The sequence below is a fragment of the Plectrocnemia conspersa genome, unplaced genomic scaffold (assembly GCF_051122295.1).
Source record: "Plectrocnemia conspersa isolate PC_06_02 unplaced genomic scaffold, ASM5112229v1 ptg000005l, whole genome shotgun sequence".
In the NCBI taxonomy this organism is placed as follows: domain Eukaryota; kingdom Metazoa; phylum Arthropoda; class Insecta; order Trichoptera; family Polycentropodidae; genus Plectrocnemia; species Plectrocnemia conspersa.
Window position 1 is genome coordinate 22,987,255 of NW_028277169.1, and position 24,450 is coordinate 23,011,704.

At 29.2% G+C, this 24,450-nt stretch overlaps 1 protein-coding gene across 2 annotated transcripts in view; it reads left to right on the plus strand.

Annotated features, from left to right (window-relative positions):
• The window catches only part of tei (irregular chiasm C-roughest protein teiresias), a 247,109-nt gene that overhangs the window by 122,317 nt on the left and 100,342 nt on the right, over positions 1–24,450 (plus strand). For both annotated transcript variants that reach the window (XM_088185654.1, XM_088185656.1), the window contains exon 3: positions 2,808–3,478. In XM_088185654.1, the coding sequence (XP_088041780.1) occupies positions 2,808–3,478 (671 nt within the window). The remainder of the gene's footprint in view (positions 1–2,807; positions 3,479–24,450) is intronic.

Here is a 24,450-nt window from a genome sequence, read left to right on the forward strand (position 1 = left end):
ATATTCTATTGCAACATGACCAGAATAAGCATACACAAGTTTCGAGACACCCTACTAAAATTTATTTTCCTTGTCAATCACTTTTTATATTTTTTTTTATATTGCTAAATACAATGACAATGCTAAATTTTATTTTGTCTATTCACTAAAATATTTAACCGTGAGATTTAAAAATCTACAAAAATCTAATCAGTGATGATCGATCGGATTTAAAATTATATAAACACTAAATCTCTCTCTCAGGATAAAAAAAATCAAAAAAACACTGTATTTTACATGGGAATTGAACCCAGGTCTTTCAGGTCAAAGTAACTAATTTATACAACTGTTTTTTGTGCCGTTTAATATGAATTATATTTTATAAAATATTATAAAATATCATTCATATTCACAATTTTAGTTGAGTATACACATTAAATTTGCTCCTGCACGTGTATTGAAGCTTAGCGAATCGATTGCTTCTTTAGAGCTACAGACCACTACTAAACATGCCCGCCTTTTCTTTTTTGATCTGCAATAAAACTTTTTTATGGATCTCATTATGTAAGAGGAGCGTCGGAGTGTGTGGAGACGGGATAAAAGGCGCCCCCTGAAAATGGGCGCCTGCCTGTCCTTATTACACTCCGTATTTTGATACAAAATATGTGATCGATGAAGTTTTATTATACACCACATTCATATGTATATGCCTTAGTAATGCGTGATTTTCAATAGAGAATGGTAATTATTAACAGAAAAAAATAACAATAGTATTCTTATAATTTTTTATCCCATATAAAAAAATTGTGTCCCAGAAGCATAGCCTCTCTCTATTTAAATTAACTAAAGTGTTCGTTTATTTAATAAGCAAATTATATACAATAAACTGTTTTTATGTGTATTTCTAATTACTTTAATTGCTCTGGGATTATACATTTACTTATAGTGTTCTAGTAACCTTAATAAAAACTTAATCGCATTATTTTTATGAGATTTTAAACAATTATCACAAATGAGATTGTCTCTGTTTTAAATAAATTATTCTTAGGATGCGCTTATTTAAAATATAAGTCGTTTTTTTTTTGAGATCGATATTAAAGTTTAATATATAATTATAATTTCAATTGATCATCACAAATAAGGTTATTCTATATTTTCCTAATCTATAATCGAGATGGGTCGATCTGATTCACAGATCTTAATTTCAATTTGATTTTTACTATTTAAATAGTAGTTGTTGATTGTCTTTACATTGTTTTAACGCATTGAGATATTGCTTTTTATTTTACGAAGAATACTAATAAATAAATTTAATTATTTAATGTAAAGTAGCAAACTAATTAGAAAATGATTAAATATAAACTCGAATCCACAATATATCAATGCATATGAGTAATAAAAATATATAAGATTTTTTTAGCAATGTTAAGAGTGATATTTAAAATTACCGCAGTTTTATTTTTTAGATATTATGAAAAAATATTAGGCAAAGTATTAGTTTATGTACAACGTGCTTTCTGAACTGTTTACGAAATATAAATCAATATATTTTAATTAAAGAACGGGTTTAATCACAATTACAATTAATACGATTTTATTAATGTCATAAAATCGCTCTTGTGACATAATATGAAATCATCAAATCTAATGAATATTTTTTTTATTGAATTAATCGAAAATATTAGTAAATATGTATATAACATTTTTTTTAAATATTGTCTACTATATTGTTATTTATTAGTATGATTTAAAGTGCAAATATTTTATAATTAATCTGAAATTTAAAGCAAATTTAATTTATAATTAATTTTTTTCAACCCTTTCAGTGGTGAGTTAATTTATATAGATTTGTTAATTTGTTAGTACACAACTAGAAATGAGTTAATTTTACAAATTATTTCTGTGGTTTCTTATTTCATATTGCATTTATAGTAAATTATTGCTTTAATTTATTTTATTACTTTTTTGTATTAGTATGTTTTAATTCTGTATTTATATATTATTTGACTCTTGTGGATTTTTTTATGTCAATTTAGAAACTTTAAATATTTTTCATAAAGTTAATTTATTTCATACTCTATTATTTTTCATAAATTATTTACAATAAATCAAATTTAAAAAATATTATATAAATTTAATATTTTTTTATTTATTATTTATTTCGTTATATATGTAAATATATATTCATCTGGGGTGCTTTAAAACAGTGCAATATCGACCGCCGTACATGTACGGCGATACCGCGCAAAGAGTTAAGTAGTAAATAAAAGAAAGCTAATAGTATTATTATAAGCATTTTATCAATAAATCAATTTATATAGTCACATATGTGATTCGATTAGGTACATTAAAGTAATTATTTGCAATTTAACTAGAAAGATAAATACTTTTTAATATACATTCTAACTATTTATAAATATAAGTATCTAATTATATGTTTGCTTCAAATAACGACTTTTTACCTCAAACAAAAAAAAATCTTTAGGCAGTGATTCGTATTTTTTTTAATAAAAAGCTGCATTATAAAATATAAAGTAAAATTAATAAACTACGTTGCAAAATAATAAACAAAAATAGATTTAGGAATAACAGATATAGCAAACAAAATATGTTTACAATTTAGAATTGTGTACGTCATAATTTTTTTACCAAAAATACCTCGTATAATGCAAAAAAAGGTATTTTGTTTCAAAAAAGCTGATTGTTTTATTACAAAAAAATATATATTTAAATATTATAACTAAACTGATATATCATATACTTTTAAATTTTAAATATTATATAATATGAGAGATTTGTATCTTAATAGTTATTTTTTATTTTTACAGGTCTCAGTGGTCCGGCCTCAGAGAGCAAAGGACCAGTGTCAGCGCCGAATCATTCTCTAAACCAAAAAGAAAGAGAAAAAAGCACTACAGCTAAAGACACTTGGAGATTGGGCCCTGATGCTGAAACTTTAAGTTATTCAAAAATAGATACGTCCACAACAGAATCTTATGATTTTATTAGTAAAAGTGTAGAAATTGGCTCTAAAGCAAACATAGATTTAAAGAGTGTAGATAATAAGGATAACAATAGGCAGAACGCCCAAGTCCAAAGACCAAAGGTTTACAGAGACACTTTCTTGGACAGCATAGCTGGAAACTCCACCAACGTCAACATATTGAAAAGCAACAGAAAAGAACACACCTTTGCCATCATAGCCGATTCAGACGTGAAGATCCTTCAGACGGATAACGGAAAGGCTGTGCTCATTTTGACGGACGATGATGAGAAGTTCTTAGAAAGTTACATGGGCGAAGACGGTAAGAGGAATGAAAGTAGTTCTAAGGCGGAAGAAGTTGAAGAGTTGGAGTACCAGGCTGACATGCCGTTTAGGAGGCTGCCACCCTTGGAGATCAACGCTAACGAAGTCATGTCCGAGCTGAATGTCAAACAGGTGTTGGAGTGCAATCTACCGAGCAACGCTACATACAGCCACTGGTCAAAGGACGGAGAGGTAATTTGTGCTAATTGATGCAAATCAACTTGCAAGTGTAACTAGTATAATAGTTTAAGTTTACTGAAGCGTATTGCTAAATTTCTTAACTAAACTCTGGGAGCTGTGGGCGCTATCAAAAGCGTCTAAATATACATATCAATTTTGAAAGCATTTACATTACATATTTGTCAAAAGTTTAGTGAGATGTTATGAGAACACATATGCAACATTAGTATACTTTCTATATTATTTATTCGATTGCCTGATAAATAATATTTTTAACATATATATACAATAACTAAAACACAGTTTAATCACTTGAATGTCACACGGCAATAATTAATTGGATTTATATTGGAGGGTCACTAGGTAAGACCTGAGGCATTTTACATGCCAATGGCTTAAAAAAGCCTGCTTTATCACTTTCTTTTACAAATGATTTCATCCATAAAATGCTTTTAATCACATACACTCTTGACGTGTCTTATCTTATAGACGAGGTAATTTAATTAAGTCCTATGCAGTTGCCTCAACATTTCTTTTTATACATGTTATTTATTTTTAAGTCTAAATAAAAGATGTATTATCAATAGTATTGCGGTGCCTTTTTCACACAACGCACAGTTAGTTCCTTGAATATTATATTAAATTACTTCATAGTAATAAAATTAACTTTAAAATTTATCAAAATATTATAATTCTACCTCTGTTAAGAATAAGCTACATAATCTAATAAGAAACGAAATATGGCTTCATCTTTGGCTCTTCTTGGATATTGAATTTTATTTTATATGATACGAAGGATCTAATATTAGATTCGGTCAGAAGGATAACACGCCAATGGTATACAGTCATGTATCATAATGTTGTTTTATCCAAACTCGTTGACATGATCGATATTGGTGCAAAAGTGGGTTCGTCTACATCGGAGCCGAGTCCGTCCGACCGAAAAAGGACGCCAGGATTCGTAATAAAATTTACCGAGGGCACTTGAACACCCTTCGACTCCTCGGGGGTTGCAGAATAAGGGTTGATGATAATATCGTTATATCCGAAATTCCCCGGGCGATAAATCGCGCGTCCTCGAGATAAATCATCGAGAAACAGTCGAGCGACTGTATCGATCCGACAGATGTGCGAAATCGCTTTCGAACAGTTTTAAACTGTAGTCGGGTAAAGTGTTAAATAAATATGACACGCGTAAGGGTTATATTACAAACATTGAATAAATTGTTGCTTTATATTTCTTCACTTTGAGTTCAACTTAATATTCATACCTTGATTTAATACTATAATAATAAATTTAAATGTACAAATTTATAAGGGTTGTTTTATTCCTGATCATTGTATTAATGCTTCGTGTATCGTATACTTCTTTGGCATCTTAAAATACTTTCATTATATTGATCTTTTAAAAACAGCTATTACCCTATTTTTCTCCTTAATACAACCGATATCAAATAGTCTCTTGAATGTTTTTTTATACTTTTATGCATATCCTTATGCCTGCACTTCACTCTCTGGAAGCTACCGAACCAAAAGGTCTACCGAATATGGTGAAGGTCGGCGACTTCCGAGTAGCGTCCACACTGCCCCCAAAATGTATAAATTGCGCACGGTGTGGTATTTCGATTAAAATCGACTATGAAAATTTAAGCGCAGATAAAAAAAAAAGTTGCTCTGTAAAGCTGATAATTTTTCGCAACTCGTACATTGGGCAATTATTATTATTTAATTTGAGTACAGTGAAAAATTCAAACCATTGATTGTTTCTACGTTTCATAGCTCTTTCTTGCAATAGCTGTCATATTAAACACACAATATTATTAAGTACTTTTTCCTATATATTTTTTTTAATTTTGAGTTCATTAGTTATATTTCCCACCACTTTTTAATCTAGATTTTATATACAATATATAGCTTAGGTCTTTTTCTTGATGATACATGTAAAATTGACTGCGGATTTTTGCGGTTTTAGCACATTGCATACCTTAAAAATGCATTATTCTTAAAAATAGGACCGGGCTTAGTCGCAAAAGTTAGGACCTAAACCTTTTAAACCATTATAACTTTTTAAATAAGTAACGTGTTAACGTCAAATTTAAAATACAGTTTTGTAATGATTGTAATTTTTTAATAATATGGTTAACGTGGTAAAATCAGTAAACGTCAAATTGTGGATCGCGTACTAATAAAATAAAATAAAAATTTGTTGAGAATCACCAAATATATACATATTTAAAAAAAACGATACCGAGTATGATAAAATGCTAGTCAAATACTTTTTTTCTTAATATAAAACAGAAAATTTGTGACATATACAATTTTTTTTTTTACGCTACGCGGCGAAATTTTTTTTTACGCTACGCACGTCCGTTCAACACGGAATTCCTCTTCTTCGGGCCTACAATTAAAGAAATACTTTAAATACTTTTTATAATAAAATTGCATGAATTATTTCATGAAAAATAAAAAAAAAGGTAATTTTTTTAGTTTTTTTTTTAAAAAAGTTTTTTTCTATAATGTATTTTTTAACACTTATAAAATCATATATTTGGAGAAATAATTTTAGCCGTCCAGATCGGGCAAATACCACATACGCCTAAGCCCATATTGAAATTGAACCGAGATACTCGTTCTATCTCAGTTTGCAAGAAACCATATCATTATCTTTCTCTCTCTCTCTCGTCACTTACCACGCGAGAGAGCGAAAGGGGAAGTATTTCGCCGCTCGCGCTCGAAAGAACATCCCGACTATTTCCTTGGTCTCGGAATTTTCGGAAGCGCTCGAAGCTGGCCTAGTCGAACTAAATTACCCCCACTTTACCTCCCGTTCGCGGTAACCTCGGATAACTTCCGAGAGATTTTAGAGCGGGGAGAACCGAGCTCGACCGAAGTAACCCCGAATTAACACATTATATTCTCCGTCCTTGGCCAACCATCGCCTACTTCCGGAGAGTGAAGTGCAGACATTAGACTTGTAGTGTTATTCTTGTTTATGAAACATTTTTTAAAAGACGGTTTTTAACCAAATTTAAACTTATCTATAAAATGCTGCTATAAATAATATTTTAGTTTTTATCAAATAGACCTTATTTTTAAATTGCCTCAAGATTGCCCTTTAACAACTACATACAAAGTTTGATTAATTGCATTACCTTTTTGAAATAGATCTAGGTTTAAATCTCACGTTTCTGGGAGACCAAAATTATTGGTTTTTATAAAATATTTAATTAATTTGGTTTATAATAAATTAGATTTTACTGATTATTATTGTAATAAGATAAACTCAAGCTTGGTCAAACATATATAAACTTTTAAATTTTACTATTCAATAAACTTTTGCAATCAATTTTAGTTTTCTCTGCCTTTTGTATGTATTTTGGTATATTTAAAGCCTTTGCTTGCCTTTTTTAATTTACAGTTATATCTAAAGTATGTATTGTAATAAACCCATTTTTTAACTATTATTAAAAAGTTCAGAAACCATATATTTAATTTACTGTCTGACTTTTTAAAAACAATCATATTATTCAGTATTATACTTAAATAATATGACCACTAAAACTATAGTACAAATATTACATGTGAGCTCAGTAAGGTTTTTATTTATTTGTATTAACCCCTAATAAAAGTTTTTAATACGCAAAAAGTAACATAATTAAAATATCTATTTTAAAATATATGTTGGTTAAGCTATTCTAGATGTCAATAAAAAAAAGGCAAAAAATGCTAATGAGTACACTTCAAACAGATAATAATTTTACATTAAATAATTATAATTACGCTTATGACTTTTGTTAGCAGTATATATTCTAGTGAATTATAATAACTTGTAATTGAATATTTACTGAATTTTCTACCAAGAAAGATACTTCGTCCACTATAAAAATCCTTAATTACAATCTTGAATCTGAAACCATACATCATATATTATAGTATTTGTATATCATAATCTATAATTAAAATTTATATATTTTAATCCACAAAAAAAATATTTACTTCTTTATTCGTTCAAAGATATGGGTCCTTATTATATTAAAAATATTAATTCAATAAAAAAATATAATTTTATAATTTATTTAGACAGAAAACAACGAAATTTTCTATATTATATAAATCATTGTAAAATGTTATTAAATGACTGAAAATTCAAATTATTATATTGTAAACATGAAAACAGAAAACTACGCTATATTCACTTGAAATCAACAGCTCGAGAATCGTCATATATTAATTTAAACCGTCGAAATTCCGTACCTAAAAATACGCCTCTCGTAATCCGCCCGTTTACGGATACTGCGTTTAAGGTTGGGTTTTATACGTAAGATACAATATTATCTCTCTCACGGCTCGGCGCTCTTCTCTTCTCTCTCCGGCTGGCGAATTAGACGAGCAATATCATAAGCGACACTCGCGTGCGTTTAATTATCGCGATGGTTTCACAGAAATCCCGCCGCAGATACAAAAGTCCTTTCGGCTCTCAGGTGTGCTCTTCGCTTCTCTCTTATCACAGAATCAATTAGGAGCACGTTTATCTCCGGCTCGCAGCCGTGAAAGTTCGCCGAACGAGGTTCACGGCTCGATTGACGCTGGGCGGGTAAGGGTGCCGCCACACGCGCGAATGGAAATGGAGCGGAATCCAAACGACGAACAAAACACTTGAAAGTGTAATTGTAGTATGAAACTACCAATGTCTCAGCACATGTATAGCAAAGAGAGAAAAAGTCTGCAGTACAGATATATTTATTTCCGGGAACAACGAGTTAGTCTGTAATGTGTCGTGACGAAGTGCACAGTCTAGGTACATACCAACTCTTTTCTGCGTAGCTCTAAGCTATTTTGTCAACAAATTGAAATCGTACTTTAAATAATTAGATTAGTATAATAAATATTTTATTTAAAAAAAATGTGATAAAAATTATTGTTAAAATATTTTAACAAAAATTATTAATTTTTTAAATTTTTCTAAAACGACTTATAGACATTGGGTAAGCGCTTTCTCTTCAAATATAAATATATTTGAGTGACGTTTAAAATTACAACTTTTAGTACACGTTTATACATTTAAAATAGGTTACTACTTTCTGCAACCATTGACTGTTACTATGCTTCAATTATTATTTTTTATGCTGCTACTTATGACTAAAATCTGTCACACCTCCACAAATTTCCTATAGTTATTAAAATTATAAACCTATTTATCTCAAGCTGTAATCTAATTTAATACAGAAACCGTTTTAAAATTATTTTTAATTGAACTAAAATGTAGACAAAAGTTTAAAAATATGTAAAGAATATGAAAAGATTAATATTATTATGAAATCTCAAGAAAACACAAATAATTTATTAAATTTAATTTTCAATGCATTAGCCTTAATTACTAAAAATTTCCGATCATATACCATTTAAATACCAGTATTGCAGGAGTGTATTTTTGCTATTGCTTAATGTTTATTTTATTGCTATAATTAATATAAAGTATACATTAAACTTAAAGTTTAAGGACTATTCTATGCGATTAAAAAATTTTCATTTGCTCTATTTGAATTAACACGATTAGTCAAATTATTTAGAAGTAAAAATATTTTTAAAATATCTATAATAAATTCAAGAAATTGTCAATATAAAAATTATATAAAACATATTCTAATATTATAAATAAGTAATTTTTCTATTGCTTAATGTTAATTTTATTGCTTTAATTGATGAAGTACACATAAAGGTTTAAGGACTGATATATGCGACAAAAAACCTTCATTTTCCCGATTTTAATTTACACGAATTTTCAAATTATTAAAAAGCAAAAAAATTTTTAACGTTGCTTTTTACAAAAAAAATTACAAATAATATTATTTAATTATGTTTTAATGTACATTTCAAACATATAAATCGCTTATAAAATAAAATATAGTACGCTTTAAATTAAAAATATAAATACAACCATATTATTTTCCAAAAAAGGTTTTTGTATAATTCAGTTAGGCTAAGTTAGGCTATGGTATAATATACCCTAACCTAGCCTTACTTAACATATTTTAATTAATTTAATATAATTTTATAAATATAAATGCCAGTTTTAAAAAAAAATTGTATATATAATTGCGTTGGACTAGGTTAACCTTTTGAGTAGTGAGTTAATTTATACACATTTGTTAATTTGTTAGTATACACTTGGCAATAAGTTATTTTAGGAATTTTCTATAATTATTTCTAATATTATTTATTTGATAATATTTTGTATAGTATTTATAATAAATTACAGAAAAAAAACAGTTTAAAACATTGACTTATAAAACTATTTTTTTAGTATTAGAATTATATGTCTAATTAATTTATTTCGACACTTTTAGACTATTAAATTTCGTTAAATTATTTAACATATTTATTACATATTATTCAGCTTATTATTTAATATTACATTTATAGTAAAATATAAAAATTTCAGTTATTCTCAACATTTGATTGCTTTGATTAATTTTACTACTTTTTTATATTAGTGCATTTAAATAATTTATTTTACAGCTTTTCTTTTATTAAATTTTGTAAATTAATTTTACATATTTATTTTATATTATTCGATTTTTTATATTATATTGAGATTATAGTAAATTATATATAAAAAAGTGATTCTTAACGTTTGACTGCCGTAATATTTATTTTACTGCATTTTTTATAAGTATGTTTTAATAATTTATTTTTACACTATTTTAATAATTAATTTCGTTAAATTATTTTACTTCTTTTTTTTAATATTATTCAAATTTTTTTATTAACACAAAAGCTTTTGATCTTTTTTATTATAGTATTATAATAATATATGTTCATTTATTTCGATCTATTGGTATTATACAAGTACAGGCGGCCCTCGACTTTCGCACATAATTGGTTCCTGAAAATGTGTGTGAATGTTGAATGTACGAAAGTCGAGAGAAGTAAAAAAAAAGAAATTGTGTGTATTTTAAAATATTTATTTATCAAGTCAATATAATATGTTTACGAGGCGTTTAAGAGACACGTTTAAGTGGGCTTTGCGGGTGTTTCCTTTAAAAAGTTATCAAGAGTTAACTGTTTTCTACTATCTTATTCTTCTCTTCATATAGTATTTTATAACATGCTATGTTTTTATTGATGGCCCCACGCACTTGAGATATGCATTCTCCATTGGGATCACAACTTTCATTAAAGATTGTAAAAATATATCTTTGTTTTCCACAATTTTGAACGTATTCTTCAATTACATTTTTATTTTGCAAAATTGAACATATCGTAGACCTGTTAGTATTATACAAACATATCGTAGACCTGTTAGTATTATACAAAAAAAAAAAAAAAAAATTTAATTTAAAAAAATTGTTTTTTTTTTAAATGTGCGAAATAGCGAATTGTGCGAAAGTCGAACGTTCAAAAATCGAGGGCAGCCTGTATAATGGTTTTTATTTATTATTTTATTTATTAATTTTAGAAAATACAAAATACTTGTAGAGAATTTCAATAAATTCTTAGATATCTCTACAAAAACAAGTATTTTTTTAAAGTTGCTGCATCCGTCAATGCTTGGTGACTTTTAGCTTCGAGATTTAAAGTGCTCTAGAGAGTCGCGATCGCATTCCTTATTCTTGACCGTTGCAGCCAGGACGTCAGCGCATGAAAACGTTCCACTTGCACGAACCATCCAGCTTCTCACAAAGCTTCGTAAACACAATGATGTTAAAGGCGATAAATATGAGAAGCTGAAAAACATATTGTTAGGTGATGTTTACCTACATATTTTAGGTGTGCATTATATTATTATTTTTTATTAAATTGTATATTTTAGCGTTTTGTGTGAATCTTTAATTAAATTTATGTTTAAGAGTTAGATGTTTAAATTTTAAATAAATTAAAAATAAAAAATAAGTTGCAAAGAAAATTTACTGGAAGAGCTTTCTAATTAGAAATTTATTGAATAGCAAAAATTGTTTAAAATAAACTAAATAATATTCTACTGCAAGATGATTATTTACTTTTAATAATAAAATGATGCAACTGTATTTTTTCTCACATAACAAAAAAGAACAATATGGCTTTTATCGTGCAATTTTTTTCCTTTTAAAACTTTTCTGTTACACAGCTTGAGAAATATAATAATAAAATTCGATATTTTTTATACGCCCGTCGGCGCCATCTCGCAATTTGAACAATGCTATAAAAACTAAAACACCATTCATTGAATCGGACACAGACATAAAAAACTTTTTTGTAAATATTGTCATGTTGTTGACGCTCTAGTCCGTGAACAGAATTAAATTCTGTATTGTGTACAGGCCGAGTTAAGCGAGAAAACTCAATTAAGATGTTCGCAACTCGGGGCCGCTGCGGCGCTTTTTATTGCCAACCGTTTGGGAATACTTTTGGGAACTGTGTTGTTTCTTTGGCTCGGAATTGTGTTTTGAAGAAGAGCAAAAAAATGTATGCACGGCGAAGGCAAAAGTAAACACTTTACAAGGCTCTCTGAGCCGTTTTCGGGCACTTACGATTTTATATCCCATTTTACGGTTACTTACGCGTCTTGTTGTCATAAACGCCGACGCCATTTTGTTGTTGTCACTCGTACGAAGTGTAATTTTAGCGAATTTTCCACGGGACATTAGCGTTGTATGTGGTAGGTGCGTGCGCTTTCAGGGCGCACGGTGTGCGCTTTCGGAAATTAAACAATAAAATTAATTTTAATTTTAATTCTACAATTCCTTTAGATATAACACTTAAAGAGCAACGCTATTGTGCGGTGCCTTGTTTGTTTTTACAAGCATTTAATTTTATTATACAGTAAAAACTACTTAATTTTGAATTAAAATAGTTTATGATACAAAAAGGTTTTCGCTACCTGCTTGGTGGCAATATTTAGGGCATTTTATTTTAAAAATAATTCTCTATTGTTTTTTTATAACATCTGTATTCATTATTTAAACTGAATTTTTCGATTTTTCGTAACTCGAATATATGATATTCAATTAATTAAACAGGTAGTATAAGTCACTGACTATTGACCTAAAATACTTTAGTTCAAATCCAATATGAATCTTGGTGTTTTTAAATTTCTATTGTGTCTAGAAGATCTTAATTAGTGATTATTATAATTCCGATCGATCATCATAGATTAGGTTTACCTAAATTATCTTAATCTTATGGATTTTATAGACATATATTAAAAAAAACTACAGCAATCGATTATATACAATACAATTATGTTTTTTTCTGTATAGTATAGTTTTTACTAACTTAATACAGTTATACATAAATAAGCAGAAACCTATTAATTTTTGTGCAAATATAAGACTATACAAATTAATTCTAGTTTATTAAAATTGAATGTGATGTTTATCAAAAAATATTGCTGTAGTTTTTATGTATGTAATGTATATCTTAGCGTATACTTTTGTTTGCAAAGTTAACTTTAACCCATTTCAATATAAACATGTAGTAAACTTTTTTCTTGATCATGAAGTGATATTTATCATAATTTATTATATCAACTAGAGGTTAAAATAGCTGTACTTTTATAAAACAAACAATACAACTAAGCCTATTTTTAGTATCTATAATCGAATACAATTATTAAAGTACTTTACACAAGAGAAGTTTTAAAAGTATAACTTTAAAATAAAAATGTATTTAAGGCATATTTATAAAACCATGGTAAAGTAAGTTGACTTTCTTGGTTACAATTCATGACGAACGCAGAAGAAGTATATCTTATAAATATAAAATCCAGAAAACATTTGTTGCTTTATCAGCCAAATCGCTCACTGCGCGTTGTTGCGTTTCGGACGAGCTTTCGTCAAAAAAAATATAGGCAACCATAAACGCTTTAGCCGCAAAGACGGAAAAGTCAATTACGAAAACGCTCGGATACAAATATGAGAAGTTTTCCGGCGGATTCGTCGAAAGGAGGAAAGGAGGAAAAAAGCGCTTACAAATTACGGCTTTTTCTCGCGGCGGCCATAAGCGCAAATTTATCTTTGCGCCTTGCGAAAGCCTCTTTCGGTGCTCGTTGGGGAAATTCGAATCTTTTATACGTAAAAACGTATATCTTTTTATATATACACACGTATATTATGGACGTGTATTATTTGAGTATTTCTTATTCTTTCTACTCTCTTTGGGTACGTCAAATTTGGTCTGAACCGGTTACAATTTTCTATTAACGACACGAAAACACGTGAGGCTACTGAATAAGTTTAATAAAGATTCAATACAAGCACGATAGATAATTCCATGAAAATGTGCTCAAACAATGTTTTTTACTTAGTATTTATCGTCATCGATCTATTAAAACATCCAATGTTACAATATAATCAAGAATGTTTTTTGTAATGTATGTTGTATTATATGAAGGCGCGTAGCTCAAGATAATTTATTTTTTTATAAATAACCTTTAATTATACATCACAAATAAATTAAGCCTTTAATTTAAAACGCAATTAAGCAATATTAAAATTAAAATATGATTTATTTCCTATGTAAATGGTAATCAAAACTTTGTAAAAAATTCTTAATGTGGTTTCCAGTTTAAAAAATACAAAAAAAGTAATATTTAACTGCTATTTTTTAATATATCTATACAATCAAAGAACAGGGCTTTTTTCGCTGAAATTTTTAAAACTAATTTCCCCATAATATGATACTATTTAAAACCAAATTCTCTAATAAGAATTTCACCTTAATTTTTCAGTCGTCTAGCAACTTAATTTAAACTACATATATTTATATTTTCACTTTACTTACAAGTTTATAATTTATTTAGTTACCCTTCACCCACTTATAAATATAATCTAAGTATTGGCTTAAACTAAAACTTAATTTGTTAATATTAAGTATTGCAAAACATTTTAATTTAGTAACTACGTTATATTTAAGTTACATATATTTCACCTACAAATTTATTTTAACTTATATTTAATAACCTTCAGCAACCTTTAAATGTAACTCAAGTTTTTATTTATATATTTAAGCGCACAATATATCAAAATCGGTCAATGCTTGGCAACTTTTGATTTTTTGCTTAAGAGTGCCCTAAAGAATCGCGATCGCGTCCCTTATTCCTATTTTTTGCGGCCAAGACGTCAGCACTTAAGAACGCTGCTCTTACACGAACTTTCCAGCTTCTCAACAAACTTGCCGCACACAATAACGTTTTTGGCGATAGCTATAAAGAGCTGGGGAACTGTTTTTTAAATGTTTTATTATATATTGGTCAGTATGATGGTCAGTATCAGGAATACTAATCAAGGCATGATGGTCAGATTTGTAATAAAAAATAAAAATATCAGAACAACTGATGCTTTATTTACATTTAGATGTATTATAAATGCCAATATGTACTAATTATAATAGTATATAGACAAAAACATCATTATTTACAATTTATACGTAAATAGTTAAACGCTCGAAAACTTTTTTGGACGTCATAAACGTCAGTTGGCAGATCAGTTGTCCTTTTTGTCATGTCGATGAAAGCAATGTTTTTAAAAAACAATACGTTGCCAACTCACGCTCTTTGTCATACTGCGCAAGCTAGATTTTGTGATAAAAATGCATTACAATAGCGTTACAAACCTAAATGAATGTTACCTATTTGAAAAATGACGAAATGTTGTATTCTGTACAAGCGGTTACGACAGACCAGTAATTGGTCGTGGCAGCTAAAGTGAGTGAACCCTAAATCTCCCCCAGAAGGGGTCATGTACATATATAAAAGATTGATACACATAGCCTAAAGGCTTTTCACTTGAATTCTAAGTCGATGAGTTTGTATAAACTCAGTTTTGAGAAAAGTCCGGCAAACTTCAGACTATCGAAGATTTGAGAAGAAGCAACCGCTTCTCTCTTCGCGTCAATCACTGGTCCAACTAGGCGTTCTCAATTTAGAGTTAAAGCTGCTTTAGATACGTCTGTAATATTCTAAAGTTGACGCAAAGAGAGTACTTAAAATCTCAAATTGTAACCATAACTAATAAACAAAATACTCTGTCTTCAATCAAAAATAAAAATTTCTGCCACAAAGGTTAGAACAGTAGTTCAATATTTATGCTAAAAATTTTATTTTCATTGTAATACTAGTAAATAATAATGCTATGTATGTTTTTAAAATAATAAACATAAGTTATGATTATTTAACAATGAATAAAATTTACAAGAGCATTATTTAGTGGCAACCCTTGCCCTTTTAAATCACTAATAAATAATTTTAAGGATATTTTGTTTCTTCTCTATCAACAAATGAAGAGTTGCAGATTTTTTGTTGATGGTAAATAAAATAAATGTATTATATTATTTATCTTTAGGTATTTTTTTCAATCATAGTCCGATTTTCCAAATATGTCATTATTGCTTTTTTATAAAAAAAGTTTAAATAAACATTTCATATACATATATACCTATAATATTTATTAACACAAAACATTTAGTTATATATATACACACATGTATGTATATAAAAAGTAAACATAAAAGGTTAAATTTGACCAACAAAAATTAAAAATACATAAAATTACATAAATTGTTTCACTTCTTCATAGCTATCGCCGAAAACACCCATGTGCTTGGCAAGCTCGTAAAAGAAGAGCGTTCTCAAGCGCTGCCATCCTGGCCGCGATGCTCAATAATAAGGGACGCAATCGCGACTCCACCCCTTAGAAATTTAAAAAAAATACTACATTTAATATATGTTACGCCGAGAATGCAATAAATATTATCTTAACGTTCTTAGTAAAAAAATAACACTAGAATACAAATACGAATATGACTTGTAGTTCTTCTTTTAGAGATATTTAAAAAAAAAATTGAATCCAATTGATTGAAAAATGGAGTAAGCTGTCAGATTAATTAACCTGACAGCTCTTTTTAAAAGAGTCGGGAATAAAGTTAGATCCTTTGAAACTACGTGATTCGAACTTCACAAAAGCATAGTTTATATTAAAAAATTGTGATCGAATAATTTATGATATTTACAATCAAATTTAATGCTAAGCGTATTGAAACTATCTTAACCAGAAAATTTTTCTTAAGCATCTTTGAGACGACTTTGTCTGTTTGCTGTAATAATCAAAGAAATTCATAAAAATCCCCTACATTCCCGAAAATCAATCTGAGTTTATTCAAGCGAATCGGAGCGCATTCGGGTGAATTCGTCCAAAATCATTACATTTCGTCGATTTATTGTCACATTAGAAAATAATCGTTTTCTTGTCGAGCTTAATTTAACTTTACCCCTCTGGCCCCCGTTTGCAGGGCCGGCGCGCGGACATGTCGGTTTAATTTGAGAATAATTTCATTAATTATACACACATGAGTTCGTTCAGCTCCGAACTCGGATCGTGTGTAAATATACTGCTTGAGATTTTGGGCATTAATTCTAGTCAAAGTTTTGGCCGTGCAAGTTTTAAGAATTAATATGCCAACTTGCTTGAGAGGAGCATGATACGGTTACGCATCCGGAAATTAAGTGTTCGGTTTGTTTTATGGCCGTATTTTATTTTATGTTTAGTAATTATATATTGGAAATCTCATAACTTAAAATAAATTTTAAATAATTTTTATCTTCACAAATATTTTTAATGGAGAACGTGAATTTTATACATGCTATATAATAACACTACAGAAAATATTTTATTTTTTAAAACATAGTAAATGCTCTTTAAACAAGTTTTGACTTAAAAATTGAATTACAATGAACGCTTTTGCTGAAAAGTAAAGCATTTTGTGCCAAAATAAGGTAGCATATTGAACAAAATTCAATCTGTATATACTCCTAGTATATATATATAGAGGTTTAATTGAATTTTATCAAGTGCATAAATCCAATCAGTTACTATAGTATAATGTAACCAATTCAAACAGAGTTTAAACTATCAGATAATGGCAGCGCAGTTTTCAACTGTTCGAAGTATAAAGCTTTTAACTACCCGCTATCTAATCCCAAGCGTCTAGTTCTCGAGCAACTATAACGCCGCCGATGATTTCATCGAAGTTTCAGATGCTCTATCTAATCTCGCTGTACGATAAAGCGATTCCATATCCCGATGCAGTCTCGTAATGTACTGCAATAACGACGCGAGGAAGCCATCCTGAAACTTTCCTGACTCGGGTCGTTTGATTTATGTTATTGCCTGGTTTATCCCGCGATTCGACCCGCCGAGCTTTCGTGAAAAATCAACTGCCATCGTCTGGGTGTTGGGTATTTATGGCTGTTTTTGTCTCGCACGTACGCGCCGAGCTCGTATTGTGATCAGTAACATATGTTTGAAAAATAATAATAAAATATACATATATGCTGTACAAAAGATATAAAAATAATAAGTTCGTAAAACCTTCATTACATGTATGTATATACAACGTATACATTTAAACAAATACATTTATGTACAAATACATCAGTGGTGTGCCGTCCATAGATGCGGTAGATTCAAAACGCCACCAGCATGAACGGTTTCTGGCGAGCGACTCAGCCGATCACGTGATCGTGTTTATAGTCGATCAACTGTGCATGCTGGTGGCGTTTTGAATCGACCGCATATATGGACGGCACGCCACTGACATTCACATATAACTAAAAACATAAAAATATTATAAAAAAAAACAGACACAATTCACCACAAAAAACTCAAACCTAACCTAGCTTGATAAATTAATATATGTTAATAGTTAAAATAGGTATTTAACCCTTTCACCGCGGATGGCTTTAAGAAAATCGCCAGTACTCATTGGGCATCTAAAGTTGTCATAAACCTTAAAGCTTAACAATATGGTTATTTAGTATAATTTAAGGCTGTAAAGCACTTGAATTTATTGAACCATAATATTTTTTATTTACTAAAATACATATTAACGAATTTCAAAATAGTACGCAAGATTGTTAAAAGTATTTATATGTTTCACCAAAAATAATATTATTTTTAAGATCAATCATTGAAAAAAAAATTTTGTTCAAAAGAAAAAAGGGTAAAAATTACATTAGATAAATGTTTATAATTATTTAATTTAAAATATTAATATTTATTATTATATTATAATAGTGCAGCTAATTAGGAGCGCAGTATCAAAAGGGCGCAGACCTTCTGGTGATGTAGCATCTAGGACTATAAATTAAGGATGTCGAAGATACAGTAGAGCAAGCTCTTTAGTAGTCCAGTGAGTTGTAGACTTATATGGTGTGAAAAAAATCAAAGCCTTAGCAGCAGGAGCTTTACGGTGCAATTATTTTGGGGGGCGTATGCTTTCTTTATAGAAGTGTTGAATTTTTATTTATTATTATTATTGTTATTTTTATTAAATCTTCCGTTGTAACCTGACAGGCATAAGCCCAATACGTTACAATGGGGTAAATCTGTATCAACTGAGTAAGTCAATCAGATATAATGAATACCTACAAATAAGTATTAACAACCGTATTAATTACTAATTATAAATTATTATGTGTAATATAATTTATAACCAATAATCACTTCAGCTGGGGCCAATTTTTTTAAATAATAGCGCATTTTTTTTTAATAAACATTCGAGTGACGCTACTGGAACTCGAGCCCACAATCTCCGAGCTACTAGTCTGAGACATTACGGACTACGCTATTCTGCCCTTATGCTTTAAAAATTACAGTTTTTGCTAAAAAGTCGTTGATTTAAAATATGATTTTTAACAATTGTTAATAAATGGACTATATAATAATAGTTATTATTTATTTAAATGTTCAGTAATTTTAATTTTTACGTATAAGCATACAAAATAATAATTATTAATACTGAATAAATAATTATGTTTTATTCTTAATAATTATTGTAATTTTTTAATAGTGTTTTTAATGTTTTGTACCTATTTTTAAAACGTATTGTTTTTTTAATCTTTCATTGTAACGTAGTAGAGAATTTTATTCTTCGCTAAAAATCCTAACTAGTGCAATTAGAAATGTTTTAAAATAGCAGATATTTTTTTAAAAAAAATATAACCAAATTAATAATATTGTGACCAACAACAGCCATAAACTAAATATTTAAAAAAATACATATAGTAATTTTTGAATTAATAAATATTATTTTTATTTTAATTCTTTTGTCCTTGTTACATTTTCCGCACAGTACCAGAAAAAAATTATAAAATTTCTCATTCTTCGCAATCTCTTGTACAAAATGAAGATAGTATCTGTTTCTTGCATTATACTTCTAACAGATACCTGCAATAGGTATTGTAATGAACAAAAATTAAGGTAATATTTTTAATTTAATATGTTGCCGACTTAAGTGTTCGCCTAATATTTTCTTTAATTTGTAATTTTAATATTAAAAATAGGATATTATGTAGATAGTATGTAACTTAAAAAAAATTTATTGATTTATGTAATGTCTGAATACATTTATACCTATATCGATAATGATGTCTCTTTATAGTCCATTAGTTGAAATGACGGGATTACCGCGCAAGACGCGACTTTTGGGAATTTAATGCCTTTAATTGTACGTTTGCTTGAAGCTCGAATTTTACGTCCCCTCTGAATTAATGTGTAGGAATCCCTCCATACCCTCAGGGTAATCAAAAACAACTTATCTGCAAACACATTGAAGAAAATGACGTCTGTGCGAATTTATCTAATACGAAACACATTTTAGATCATGATTTTTTGTACACTAAATATCATAAAACTTTGTGCTTAAACTCTATCAATATGATAAATAAAACTGTAGATAGAATAGTTATCTATTTACTGGTGTTAATTTTACAGTCACTTGAATCACTTTTTTTTAATAATAACGTGCTTTGTTCTATATATACTTGATATTAAAAAATCAATCTAATAACTGTTATGATAATACAATCAATGGTAACCATATTATTAAAGTTTAGTTAGATTTAGTTTCAGGCATTGCAATAATGTAAGCTTTTTCAAGTCATAAATTGTATAAATATTCTTCATACCGCACTCGTATAATCACATAGGCAAATATATATAAATGTTTGAGGATTAGGGATAATATTCTTGTCCTAGAAGTATAAACTATTAAGCATATCTCACGACTAGATGAACAATAATTACACACGTGAACACTTTATGTCGCAATTTGTGGGTATAATTTTTCGCTTGATTAGCTTCTTAAGATTTAGTATAACAATGTTTTGATGTTTGGGTGGTTATCGTAATATCGATGTTTTTCTTTGAGATCGGCAAACGTCAATATATAATACTTTTGCCGGAAATTGCTTTCGATTTTGTTTCATGTTTTCTCTTTGGGTATCCTTCGAGGCAATACAGTGTTATGATTGACTTTTCGTGAATACATAATATTAGGATTTGTGCAAATACTAATGTTTACTTTGAAATCATTTTATGTTTGTATTATAAAACCATATATGTACATTATTATGTAAATTACTCATGATATGAATAATTAAAGATGAATAAGAATTATATTAAATATAAATATTGTATCATTCCATGATACTTTGAATGTTAATAACATGTGAAACGGAGATATTAGTGTTTATATTTTAATAGCATATTACAATAAAATTTTGTTCACAAATATAAGTGAATTTTTTACCTATCAAGTTTGTCATAAAAATAAATTCCTAAAATATAAATATATATATTTTAGTAACCAGCAAAACAATATTTTCCTCGATGACCATTAATTATTAAAATCCGATTCATATCACATACATTTGATTTATAACTACTGCTGGTTCATGAAAAAGTCCGAACTGAGACTGTTGTCGGCGCGAGTGATATTTATTGCCATTTTATTTTTATTTTCCGCCACCGTCGGTGACAACTGAGCCTTTTTTGGAATGCTTTCAATTATTCCAATTGAATGTGCCTATGCCCTTTGTTCTGTTGGGATGTCGTTACGTTTCACGATCGTAATTGATATTCGAGTTGGTCAAATGTCGAAACACTCCCAGTATCCGGTGACACCTTAACGACATTCGAGACATTATTAAAATGCTTTCAAAAAAGCGACGATAACGACACAATTTAAATTGAACGCGATACGGTATTTGAATATGGCATTAATTATAATGTCTTTTAAAATAGAAATCAGATACGATAAAAATACGAACCTACGTTCTGCAGCGAAGATTTTTTCTCATTCGATTTTCCAGGAGTCAAATGTTAGGCCATTCTGCTGTTACTTCTCGTTATCGAAAACATTGTTAAGTAAGTGCGCAGTACGCATGTAATTATATTCATGAACGTTAAGCTAGAGATTTTTAGTCTGTCAGTAGAATGTCGAATCGGAGTTCTATCTGATTTATAAGGGTTTATGTTTCCATTCCGTATAGAAGGACCGATATACCATAACATTTTTATACTATAATTCTTGCCTGTAAAAAGCCAAATTCGTTGTTGACTTTCTGGATAAAGCATTTTTTCAGAAAATGTTTTCAACACAAATAAGCAGTTTCGAATGCGAAAAATCACGAGCAAGTTTATATAACTGATTAAATTGTCAGTGAAAGGCTTATAAAATTCCAGCAGTGAAAATTTTTGTTATTTATCTTTAAAAATATTGCTACACTGCAAATCAATCAATTTATTTATATTTCTGGAGCATGGGATTTATTTTGGTGTTTTTTTGAAAAAAATTGTGAAAAATCTTTGTCTCATTTATATTGGGTATAAATTTTCTAAGCTTTAATCAAAAATTCAATAGGAAATATTTTCACAATTTATGGAAATGCATAAAACATTTTTAATGTATTTGGGATCAAAAAAAAAGTTTTCTGTCAGAACGCCTTACTACAAATCAAGTAGAAGCTGTTTAAATAATATATAATATCTAATATTTTATCGCAGTTTCTAGACTTAAGTCTCTCACCTGCTTGACGAGGATTGGTGTCTGTGTGTGTTAACACGCATCACCTTTTTATTATTATTTTATTTATTTGAGTTTAAGAAATATTAGTTGGAATTAATCAAACAAATCAGCTATTAAGCCATTTGTATGATTTCGTATTCTTTCGCGGTGTCTATTATTAAGCCTTTCAAAATGATTCTTAAGAGTGTATATTTTTAGATCCTGGTGCAACATCGAATTGCGAACATACCAAGGAGCGTTTGCTGCGATTCTCAATGAAATATTCTGCTGGGCTTGTAATTTTTGAGGGTATTTGCGAGTATTTATAATATGTCCCCACACAGGGGATGCATAAGACATTGCGGGTCTGATTATTGCTTTATAAATTAGCAGTTTATTTTTTATACTTAATTTACTTTTTCGTCAAATAAGGGGGTAAAGCTTAGCTCTTGTGTATTTAACTCGATGAATTAGAGTGTCTATGTGTGGTTTCCACGAAAGTTTAGAGTCTAAGGTAAGACCTAAGTATTTGGCCTTATTATGCCATTCTATCGGTTTATTATACATTTTAATTTTGGCTAAATTTTCTATAGCAAAGGCTTTTTTTCTTCTAAGAGAGAACATTACTGCGACGCTTTTTAGTGGATTTGCAGTGACCAGCCATTTGTCGAACCATTTTTCAATATTTTTTATTTTATTTTGAAGTTTAATTACCGCTTGATGAGGATTTTTATAGGTACACAAAATAGCTGTATCATCAGCGAATAGAGCAGTTATGTCGTTACCACGGTGCTTGGTTGGAAAGTCACTCGTAAATATAGTGAATAATAAAGGACCCAGTATTGAACCTTGGGGCACTCCAGCAGTTATAAGTCTGGGATTTGATAAATGATTTTCAAGTTTTATGTTGAAATTTCTCCCATTTAAAAAAGAGTTGATTAGTTTAATTAAATTAGCAGGGAATTTGAAATGTATTAGTTTGAATATGATGCCTGTGTGCCAGACACGATCAAAGGCTTTGGCGATGTCCAGGAACACTACTCCAGTGGACATTCTCTTGTCAAAGCCCCTTTGGATATGTTTCACCACTCGATGAAGTTGATCAGTAGCAGAGTGTGCGTTTCTAAAGCCGAACTGTTCATTGGGCAAGATTTTATTTTCTTTAACATGAACTAATAATTTAGCTTGAATAATTTTTTCGTAAATTTTGCTTGCAGCGGGTAGCAAACTTATAGGTCGGTAACTAGAGGCTAATGAAGGGTCTGTTCCCGGCTTGCGAAGGATTATTACGTTTGCTTGCTTCCACACCGTCGGGAAGTATAGGCACTCGAGAGAAGAATTAATTATATTTAAAAAATAATTGATGGCACTTGGGGGGAGGATTTTGAGAGCTTTATTTGGTATGGAATCATTGCCGGGTGCTTTTCGATTAGGAAGTAGACGGATGATGTTTTCTAGTTCAGATAGTGTAATTTTAATATCAATATTAGTATCCACTGTTTTTTCAAAAAAGGATTTTAGGCACTTTTCTGTTTTATTTTTAAATTTACGTTTAAGTTTACTTAAATCGATCGAGCATTGATTTTGAAGACTGTCCGCTATAGTTTCGCACTTTTCTTCAACTGTATATACAAAGTTACCCGTTATTGTTTTAATTTTACATATGCCAGTGGATTCGCGGCGAAGAATTTTTGAAGTGTTCCAAAGTGAATTATCTTCAGGTTTTAGATCTCTTAATTTGGTTTCCCAAGTATTATTATTATGTTCAGCAATAGCGATTCTAATTTCTTTTTGTAATTTGTTAAGTTGTCTTTTAACCGATTTTTCGTGATAATTTTGCCAAAGATGTCTTAAATGATTATTTTTTTTAATTAATTCTTTAATTTCTTTGGGTAGGGGGTCATGTTTAGTAATTTTGTTTTTAACGGTGCACCGTTCAATTGAAGATTTAATCACTTTGTTAAATTCGATTATTTCATCGTCGATATCAGTTTCAGTTCTTAAGATGTTGATACCAGGAAGGGATTTCTCAACGAAGTAGGGGAAGAAGTCCCATAGTATTTTATGCGATTGTGGGGCTGGATTATTATTTCTAATATATTTTCTTCAGTATCTTCTACTCTTTGCGCCTGTGTTTGCAGACAAATTTATTCTGCTGCTGC